The sequence below is a fragment of the Silene latifolia genome, chromosome 3 (genome assembly GCF_048544455.1).
Source record: "Silene latifolia isolate original U9 population chromosome 3, ASM4854445v1, whole genome shotgun sequence".
Taxonomy (NCBI): Eukaryota; Viridiplantae; Streptophyta; class Magnoliopsida; order Caryophyllales; family Caryophyllaceae; genus Silene; species Silene latifolia.
Window position 1 is genome coordinate 70,766,477 of NC_133528.1, and position 11,352 is coordinate 70,777,828.

Genomic DNA, 11,352 nt, shown 5'->3' on the forward strand with positions numbered 1-11,352 from the left:
TGGTGATGGTAAGGATTTTATGAGAATTTTAGAAAAGAGAAAAAGTAAGCAAGTGGATGTGTGGGCGAGGGTTACACGGCATGGGGTAATTATAGTATAGAGCTTAGGTTAGTCTAGGTCTAGGTTTAGGCAAGTGGTAAATAAATTTTGGTAAGTGGCATAATATGGTAAGTGATATAAGAATAGGAAATTTGGACGAGATTTTGTATGGCAATATAGAAAAGATTTTTATAAAATTTGGAAAATAAAATATGGTGTATCTTAATTTTTGGGAAATAAGATAAATTTTGTATGTCAATAAAATTCTAAAATACAAATAGAATATATACGATAAATATGCTTCTATAAACGAAATTATTCATGCAACGCAATATACGGACACAGTCATACAATCTATTCAGTCATTAAGAAATTAAACACATATGGAAGCTTAGGTACCACTGATTAAACCAATTTCCAACCGTAAAGTCTCAAATCGTTCTCTAGCTAATGATTTTGTCAAAATGTCTGCCCATTGTAATTCAGTACTACAAAACTCAAGTTTTATATTCCCTTTCTCAACATGGTCTCGAATAAAATGGTGTCTTATTTCAATATGTTTGGTACGTGAATGTTGTGCGAGGTTTTTAGAAATAATTATCGCACTCGTATTATCACATAAAATAGGAATGCATCCTACGTCAATACCATTATCACGTAATTGTTGCTTAAGCCATAATAATTGAGTACATACCAGTCCTGCAGCGATATACTCGGCTTCAGCAGTTGAAAGGGCAACCGAATTCTGCTTCTACGAACCCCACGAAATAATGCAAGGTCCAACGAACGTGGCAACACCTGACGTACTTTTTCTGTCCAGAGAACATCCAGCTTAGTCGGCATCAGAATAACCAACTAGGTCGAAATTACACTCCATAGGATAATATAAATATAGCTTAGCCGTTCCAATTAAATATCGTAAAATCCTTTTTACGGCCGTCATATGTAATTCTTTAGGAGAAGACTGATATCTCGCACAAACACATACGCTAAGCATGATATCCGGTCGACTTGCAGTTAAATATAGCAATGCCCCTATCATCCCACGGTAGTTTGTTTCGTCAACAGTTTTACCGTCTTCATCTAAAGTTAACTTCTTATCTGCAACCATCGGAGTAGGCATAGCATGAGAATTTTCCATTCCGAACTTTCTAATTAACTCCTTAATTTATTTCTGTTGATGAATCTTGATGCCTTCCTCAGTTTGTTGAATTTGTAGACCTAGGAAGAATTTCAATTCTCCCATCATACTCATCTTGAACTCGGAAGTCATCAAATCAGAAAAATACTTGCACAAGCCTGGGTTGGTCGATCCAAAGATAATATCATCAACGTAGATTTGGACAAGCAAAAGGTCAGAACCCTCGGATTTTAGAAATAAGGTTTTATCAACAGATCCTCTATTGAATCCACTGTCAGGTAGAAACTTTGATAATCTATCATACCATGACCTTGGTGCTTGCTTTAGTCCATATAGGGCTTTATCTAATTTAAAGACATAGTCTTCAAATTTGCTATTCTTAAATCCAGGGGGTTATTCTACGAAGACTTCTTCCTGTAGATACCCATTTAAAAATGCTTTCTTGACGTCCATCTGGAAGAGCTTCATTCCTTTATGAGTTGCGAACGCTATCAAAAGTCTAATAGCTTCAAGACGAGCAACAGGTGCGAAAGTCTCGTCATAATCTATCCCTTCTTGTTGATTATAGCCTTGGACCACTAATCTTGCTTTGTTTCTAATAATGACTCCGGCATCATCTAGTTTATTTCTAAATACCCATCTTGTTCCAATAACAAATCGATCCTTAGGTCTTGGAACTAAGTGCCAAACTTTGTTCCGTTCGAACTGTTGAAGTTTTTCTTGCATGGCTATGATCCAATCTGATTCTGCAAGAGCTTCATTGATATTTGTTGGTTCGATCATGGACAAGAATGAGTAGAAAGAGAAGAAGTTATTCAAGGATCGTCTTGTTTGAACACCCTTCTTAATATTCCCAAGAATATTTTCCATTGGGTGTGAGCTCTTGTATTTCCATTTGGTTGAGGTACTTGGCTCTTCATCATTATTTGAGCTCGACCCAACTTCATTTTGCTCAGAATTGGAGGAAGTTCCCCCTGAATCCAATCCAGGTGTTGGAGTAGAGCCGTTTATAACTTAGGACTCTGTACCTTGATTTGGATTCAATGTTATAGTAATATCACCTATAACATTAGATTGGGAATCCTTATTTTGAGTCAATGTTATAGTATCATCAACTATAACTTTGGTTTTCTCCTTTTTATCTTTTGAGGAACGATCAAGTTCATCACTTATTCCTTCAATCTCATTGTCCTCCAATTCTAATTCTGGGGGATCGTCTCTAGACAGACGTAAGTCAGGTTCGTCCAAGTCTTCTTCCTTATCCTGTAAGGGCTTATCAAACACGTTATGTTCATCAAAAATAACGTGAACACTTTCTTCAATACAGAGTGTTCTTTTATTGAAGACTTTGTAAGCCTTGCTATGATCTGAGTATCCTATGAAAATTTCCTCATCACTCCTAGGGTCAAATTTGCTTAACCTATTCTTACCATTATTGTGAACAAAACACTTACTCCCAAAACAACGAAGATGGGAGATGTTAGGTTTGCGACCTCTTAGGAGTTCATAGGGGGTTTTCTTAAGAATAGGCCTTATCATAGCACGATTATGGATATAACAAGAAGTACTAATGGCTTCAGCCCAAATGTTACGAGGTAGACCACTACACAAAAGCATTGTACGAGCCATATCTTATAGTGTTCTATTCATACGTTCAACGACACCGTTTTGTTGAGGAGTTCTTGGTGCAGAAAAGTTATGTCCTACACCATTAACTCTACAATATTTTATAAAAACTTGATTGTCAAACTCGGTGCCATGATCCGTACGAATAGATACAAGATTAGTCTTATATTTGTTTTGAACACGTTTCATAAGACAATCAAATTCATCAAACGTTTCATCTTTTGAATAAAGAAAGATAGGCCATACATACCTTGAGTAGTCATCTACGAGGTCAAAGACATACCTGGATCCTTCTCTGCTTCTTACCTTCATAGGACCACACAGATCCATGTGTACTAGTTCCAAAGCTTGATTTGTGCTTACTACTCTTTTAGGTTTAAAAGATGATCTCACTTGTTTGCACCTAGCACACGTGTCACACATTTTTTCTTGGTCGAACTTGATCTTAGGTAACCCTTCAACCAAGTCCCACTTCTTGAGTTTGTTCAAGGTTAGTGAGCTAATGTGACCGAACCATTTGTGCCATAAACAAGGATCATCAAGAGTAACTTTCATACATGTAAAAGAGTTAGTAGGCACAACATTTAAATCAACCATATACACATTCCTTTTCCTATGGCCTTCAAGAATAACATTGCTTGTTCCTTCAATTATAATGCGACAACCATCAGTATGAAAAACAACTTTATTACCTTTGTCGCATAGTAGAGATATGTTAAGCAAATTGTGCTTGAGACCATCCACTAGATAGACATCACTGATTGCATGTGACTTAGAAATTCCAATTTTCTCAACACCAATCACTTTACCCTTTTTATTGTCCCCGAACGTCACCTTTCCTCCATTGAAAGGTTTGAGTGAAAGAAACAAGTTCTTATCTCCATTCATGTGTCTTGAGCATCCACTGCCAAGATACCATTGATTGTTTTCTTTCACTTCTACCTGCAGAAAGGATTAGATACAGTTTTTAGGTACCCAAGCTTGGTTGGGTCTCTTATGATTAGTTACTCTATATACTAAATCCTTTCGTACCAAGACTTGTCTAATGGTCGTTTTTCTAAACCTTGGGTAATTTTGTTTAGGAGGAATTCTAGGTTTAGGGTTTTTTCGTGGTCTAGGGGTTTCTTTAGGTCTAGGAATTTCTCTAGGTCTAACATGACTGCTTTCCTTGTGAATAGGTTTGCTTTGATTGGGTCGACAAGGAACTTGTGAAGTGCTAGGTTTCTTGGTATAGTCAAAAGCCATGTCATAAAACCAACGAAAGTTGTTATTCCTTTCTTCGTTAGGTTCATCTATGGGAAATTCATCATCCTCGACAGTTGTGTCAACAGTTTTAGCATGGTCGGTATTTTTTCGTATATCATGTGCCTTTTTGACACAATTGTCTTGGATGTGATCCGTATGACCACAGTAATTACAAATCAGATATTCAGGAAGATCAACATATTTCCTTTTTCTAAAATCAAAATCCGAAGGTGTTGATTTGCATTTAAAGTGATCTCTACGGCTGTAGCACTCATGTCCTAACCCCATCTTCATATTATTGTCAGATTATTCGGTTAGGAAGTTTAGGACTTTTGTGCTACCTTCCCACTTATCATGGACTTTCCTAGCATGTAAGAGTAAGTCTTTTAGGTTTTTGATTTCTTCTTGACATTTCGTGTGATCAATGTCGTTCTCCTTCTTATAATTGTCACGAAAGTTTTGGAACCTTTTGTTAAGAATAAGTACAACATCTGAGTGTTGTTTCTTAACATTAATCATATCAGTTTTAGATTCCTTTAATTGCTTCGAGAGAGAATCTATCTCTTTCTTTTGGTCTAAGATCACTACTTCATTAGATGTGACCTTAGTCTCTAAAGGTTCTTTGCCTTTTCTAAGTTCTAAAGTTATAGCTTCATTAGCTATAACTTTGGCTTGAAGGTGCTTAATGTTAAACTTTAGGTCTGAAGTTATAGCTTCATTAGCTATAACCTTGGACTCTAATTCCTTCTTTTCAGCCATTGTAGAATCTAATGTTGTAGCTTTATCAGCTGTAACTTTAGATTTCAACTTCTTAGCTTTGGCCTTTAGAGTATGATTCTACTCTGCAATATCAAGAATTTGTTCCTTCAGATCTTTTAATTCCAAATCCTGTTCATGGCATTTATCGAGGGATTGCTCAAAAAATTCTATTAAGGCACTTTTAGACAATTTCTTAACATATTTTTTGAGTTCAGGATAACTTACCTCTTCATCGTCATCTTCGTCCGATTCTCCAAGGAAGCAATAGTTTGAATGAGAATTAGCGCTTTCATCGTCACTGTCGGAGATTAGGTCAAGACTAACGCTGCTGAGACAAAGGTTGGCTAATTCGTCATCTTCAGATCCCTCGTCATCTTCTGAGTCAAGATATCCCTAGTACGAAGCCATCATTACTTGTTTGGACTCTTTCTTTGTCGTCTCGCGTTTTGCCTTGTCCTTGATTTTCTCCCGTGTTGGACAATCTTTGATCATATGGTCGGATTCTCCACACTTGAAGCAACCTCTGTTTTCAAATGATGACTTTCATTCTGTCACTTTCTTATTGGACGACTTGTTGTTGTTGTTGTAAGATGATTTTGCTTGTTTGTTTCGAAAGATCCTATTTTTAAAACGGCGTGCAAACAAGACGGTTTCATCTTCTATGTCGAAGTTAACATCTTCGCTTTTTAACGCCATAATCTTATTTCTACTTGGTTCAACGTCATCTTTATTAAGAGTAATTTCATGGGCCATGAGAGCACCAATGAGTTCTTGGTAGGATAGGTTTTCAAGATCTCGTGATTCCTCCATTGCTGTGACTTTGGCACACCACTTTTTAGTCAGGCTCCTAAGAACCTTCCTTGCAATGTCCTCGGTACTGAACTTCCTACCTAGGTTTTTCAGTTCGTTTATAATGCTTGAAAACCTTGCGGACATACTATCCAACGACTCATTAGGCTCCATTATGAAAAGCTCATATTTTTGCATTAGCAAATCTATACGGTGCTTCCTAACAATGGAAGTACCTTCATAAGCTAATTCAAGGCCGTCCCATATTTCTTTGGCCGTTGAGCACGAAGAGAACTGATCGAACTCTGTAGAGGTCATGCCGTTTTGTAGTAGACTTATTGCCTTAGAGTTCTTTTCGGCTTTCTTATAGTCGGCTTCGACATAGTCGTCTTCCTTCTTCTCATAGGTAGTGCCTTCAGCGGATGCAACTAGAATTTTGTTCGGTCCGTTTTGGATAATCCTCCAACACTCCCAATCATGACCTTTCACATAGTGAGTCATCATGTTTTTCCATAACCCATAATTCTTCCCATCAAAGACGGGACACTTGAGGTATTTGGAATCCATTTATCACGTGATAGGCAGCGGAATATAAAACGATAAGATAAATAAGAAAAAGATAGATCAGCCTCTTTGCGGTTAGGCAATCAAGAGCACGAGGCTCTGATACCAATTGAAGAGTCTATCGATCCAAAATACTCAAGAGGGGGGGGGGGGGGTGAATTGAGGATTTAGAACTTTTAAAGCTTTTTCGATTGTATGAATATAATTAATTATTTAAAGTTTATTGATTAAACTTTAATTAATTAACTAATGATCAAGTATGAACTAAACAAACAAACGAACGAAAGAGAAGGAGACACACGGTTTTTGAAGTGGTTCAGTTTCACAAATCGAAACCTACGTCCACTATTCTCGATTAATAAATTTAGTACCTTTCTACGGATTACAAATTTACTAACCCAACATGTACAACTAACTCTAGCTGTAACTCAATGAGTACCGTTAAATACTCGAGTGACTAACTTACGCTAATAAGAAAGCACTAATGATTCTTGCAAAGGTTCACGTTAATGAACAAGTAAGAATTCTATTGAGTACTATTATCTTATAACGATAACTAACAAATGAACATACGAGTTTATAGACACACGACCTTTTTCGAAAATAGCAAATCGGTTTTCTTGCTTGAAACACACGTTTTGCTTGTAAAAATAAAATCAATTTTATGCTTAAGGTCTATATATTCAAATGTTGCAGAAGCAAAGTATTTATAGGAAAGGAAGGAGCAAAGGTAACGGTTTTCTCGAAACCCTAGTAGCCGAAATAGAGATATGTAAACAAATCATATCTTTTATTATTTCTTTCCTTAAAGCCTTTAAAGATAATAAAGAATATTCCAAACGATAGAATATAAATTATTCTTTTATTATCTTTTCCATAAATCCTAAGATATGATAAGATTTTCCATAACAAGAATATCTTTCTCATAAATAACCATATTAAGTAAGGTATAAAAGATATGTAAAGCTATTCCTAGAGAATAAAATCTTTACAATAAGATCTTGTTATATCTTAAGTCACACGAAATATCACGGCTCATATGCCTCGTGATTCGTGCAAACCCTAGCTTAATATTAGGTTAGAATTTAGGCCCTGTTCTTTTTAGATCAATCCGTCTGAATCGAATCGAATCGAATCGAACTTAATGGACTGAATCGAATCGAATCGAATGAACTTAATGGACTCGAATCGAATCGAACTTAATGGACCTGAACTGAATTAAACTTTTTTATAATAATAATAATAAACCCTACCATGAACCCTACCTATGACTGACTATTTTTGACAATAAAAACGTTATGTGCCTCAACCTTTCGCCAAAGAACTTGTTCGACGAAGAAACTCCTACCTCGACGCAACACGCCTGATCTCTCCAAGGTACTCACTTGTTTCTAATTTTGCTGACATGATTCTATCATATTCGTTATATCGTTAAATTTATCTTTTTGAGTTTGAATGTTGATATTACCCTTTAATTCTTTTGTCTGTTTGATATTACCCTGCCATTTATTTTGCCAATGTCATTTGCAAGTTGGGTATTGGTCATTAAAGTACTAAAGACAATTTTCTTAGGTACTCTATAGTTACCAGCATATCCATCGGACCCAAAAAAAAAGATGTAGGATTTTGAAAATTTTCAGTACTAGATCTTGTAAATACCTGGGTTAAATAACGTATGGACTTGCTATAGACTAAAACATAGAAGATTTAAGACAAATTTAATAATGTGATTCGTGAGATGGAGTTTCAAGTTCATTGAATGACGCATCTCGCGGTATATTTCATTGTCTGTCTTTCAATATTTGATTTTTTCTTTTATAAAAAAATACTCTATATACTATATCGACTTTTAATTTCAATAAAGGTACTATAGGTTTAATACTGTGTTAATTTATGGTCAATTCAGTTGTTTTTAAAATTTGTTTTGTATCGTGGTTTGGTCGGTGAAGTGAGCAGTTAAATAGGGAGTATTCATACACACTGTGTCCCATTCTGGTGGTGATTAATTTACTTTCCCTTAAGACGATAATTAGTGGAGTATGTATTTTAATTGGCTCAGATGAGAAGTTTGAAGACTGAAAAGCCAACAGGGATGTAGTGCTCCGTATAACCATATATGTTAAAAGATCAGACAGTAATGGAAAAAAAATCATGATTCATAAATAAGCAAACAACTTCGTATAAGTGTGTTGTTTTATTTTATTTTTTTATCTTAAACGTGTTTGTTATATGTGTTTTACCAAAGTAGTTGTTACTTTTGATCATTCTCAACCATGCCTTTTATATATAATCTTCGTATCGATAATATTTTAATGAATTTGTGTCGATTTATTTGAAAGTAACGTAATGGGAAGAACTTCTTGGCCCGATGAAAATTCAAGAATTTTGCTCAACATCCTAAATGAGGAGAAAAACAGAGGAGTTAGCAAATTTAATTGGGGAAACATTCCCAAGAGATTTAATGTATAAAAAGAATGTAATGTGACTGGAAAACAAGTGCAAAATCATTATTCAGATTTGAAAGAAAGATACAAGGGTTGGGAGGAATTGCAAGTTTAACTGGCATATCATTCAATCCTATTACTAAAAAAGTCTCTGTAGAAGAGAAGTCTTTGGAGAGATATGACGCATTCATAGAGGTAAAATTATTATTAACTCATCTTAAAATTACCTCCAATTTACTATATTATTAGTTAAATCTAAATTTAAGTTATAATTTGTTTTATACAGCGGAATGGAAAGTATGGGCTAAAAATAATCAGCGGAGAATTGGCAAACCTTGATGAAATGAGCAAACTATTTGATGGAAAATTTGCGCATGGGGTGGGTGGTTGTTTTTCTCCGACAATGGCAAAAGGGCCATCTTACTTGAGTAGGAAAATTGAGGATCTTACCAATGATGAAACATCTCAAGACAATGAAGTTTCAGGTGATGATGAATTTAAAGAAACCATGTTGGATGATGAGCATAAATCTCCACCAACTTTAGTTGACCAAAAAGTTTTTGTGGGAACCTCACGTAAACGAAAGGTTGAAGAACCCATTAGTCCAGAAGAACGTAAGAGAAGAGAAACTAGTTTTGATAGTGTTATCGCACTATTGTCGGGAACTGGCGTTGGTTCTTCAAGTAAGCCTTCTACAACTGAGATGGTTAGTGATGAATTGACTAGAATGGAAGTTGCAGAAGAATCGGGTGACGCGTACTTTGTCTCCGCTGTCAGATATTTAAGTGATGAAACACATGCCAAGATATTCCTAGCCCTTAAAAATGATAATGAAAAGCGGATCTATCTAAGAGTGATGGACGTAGATGCCTTGTTCACTCGCCTTTACTAGTTTGTTTTAGTAAGCACTTTGTAGTTTCAAGTTTGTGTGTTTGAACCTTTCATTTTCAGGTGTTTGAACTTTTCATTTTCATATGTTTGAACTTTGTGGTTAAGATATTTGAACTTTAATATCAAAATAATTGAACTTGATATAATTGTGTTTTAATTGTTCTAGTGTAGAATGGATAATGTTAGACGTGCATCTATAATTATTGCATTAGAAGAATTGCGAAGATCACTTGTACCAAGTGATGCTAGTATACAACGAACATCATCAAGTAGGCGGCCTAGAAGAGAAAGAGGGGAAAGTGGAGCTGAATACATTCACAGGTTGTTGAATGAAAACGCTACATCATGTTTTGAACAACTGCGACTTGATAGGGTAATGTTTCTACAACTTGTAGATTTGATGATTGAAAGGAACTTGTTAGTTGATGGTAAGTATATAAAAGTGGACGAACAAATAGGAATTTGTTTATACATATTGGCCAAAGGCTCTTCTTATCGTGATGTTGCTGATAGATTCAAGCATTCCATATCTACAATATGTGTGTATTTTAAAAAAGTGTTGGATGTCTTGGTTATATTGTCACATGATATCATTAGACCACACCGCGATCTACTTGAGGTGCCTCCGGAGGTAGAAAATTACTCACTTTATTGGCCTTATTTCAAGGTAATATTGTACCTCGTGCATTTAGCTATTTTTTTTTTAATTTTTTTTACTACCTTATGTCTTTGAGTTTTAACATCTCTATTATTACTATTATTTAGGATGCTATTGGTGCCATAGATGGAACGCATATAGAAGCAGTTATTAGTGATCGTACTGGTACACCATTTCGAAATCGCAATGGTCGTAAGACCTTGAATATGATGGGTTGTTGTTCATTTGATAGGATTTTTACATTTATCAACGTGGGTTGGGAAGGGAGTGCCCATGATCTTACAGTATGGCGAGATTCTCTAACTGCCTCAAAATATGTTTTTCCTCATCCACCTGAAGGTAAGTATTAACTAATTTTATTTATTTGTTTATAGCTCATTATTTTGCGATTCTCACGCAATTTTTATTTTACTTTGTAGGTAAGTACTATTTAGTGGACTCCGGATATCTTAATACTATTGGATATCTGTCTCCTATTTGTGATCCCAACGTCAGATCCCATTTGCCGGAATTTAAGCATGAACCACCTATAGGAATGGTAGAACATTTCAATTACCGACATTCTTCATTAAGAATGAAAGTTGAATGTTCGTTTGGTCAATTGAAGAAACGGTGGAAGGTGTTGAAAACTATGCCCCAGATGTTACCAAAGTATCAGATGTCAATTATCGTTTCATGTTTCACACTTCATAATTTCATACGAATGCATAAGCTTGGTATGCCAATTGTACAACATGATGCAGTTATTGGGAGAACAGATACAAATTTGGATGATAAAGATCGAATGAGCCTTATGTCTAAAGTGAGAATGGATATAGCTGAAGCTATTTGGAAAGATAACAATCCCGAAGAGCATGAAGATGGAGTGCCGCAAAATGACAACGAAGAAGAACATATGGAAGTAGATGATCCGAATAACTAAACTTTTTTATTTGCGTTGAATCTAAACATTTTTCACAATTGCAAGCATTTGATGTATTAACATTAATAATTTTTATGTTTATTTTATCATGACTCCTATTTCTGAACTAAAAATTTCGTTATTACACACTGCTGTCTTTTTATATATATTTCAAAGAACCAAACGACAACGACGACGATGATGATGATGATGATGATGATGATGATGATGATGATGATGATGATGATGATGATGATGATGATAATAATAATAATAATAATAATAATAATAATAA

At 35.3% G+C, this 11,352-nt stretch overlaps 1 protein-coding gene across 1 annotated transcript; it reads left to right on the forward strand.

The window, feature by feature from the left end:
* The first annotated feature begins 9,670 nt into the window (after nt 1–9,670).
* LOC141649195 (uncharacterized) lies at nt 9,671–11,078 on the forward strand. Its single transcript, XM_074457890.1, has 3 exons — nt 9,671–10,165; nt 10,264–10,495; nt 10,576–11,078. Exons 1-3 carry the CDS (start codon nt 9,671–9,673, stop codon nt 11,076–11,078), a joined length of 1,230 nt encoding a protein of 409 aa, XP_074313991.1.
* Nucleotides 11,079–11,352: the final 274 nt, after the last annotated feature.

Excerpts from the sequence above, each read along its gene's own strand:
- LOC141649195 (XM_074457890.1), top strand. The coding sequence starts at position 9,671 with ATGGATAATGTTAGACGTGCATCTATAATTATTGCATTAGAAGAATTG. Across the intron at positions 10,166-10,263 it reads TTTATTGGCCTTATTTCAAG|GATGCTATTGGTGCCATAGA; the intron begins GTAATATTGTAC and ends ACTATTATTTAG. Across the intron at positions 10,496-10,575 it reads TTTTCCTCATCCACCTGAAG|GTAAGTACTATTTAGTGGAC; the intron begins GTAAGTATTAAC and ends TTTACTTTGTAG.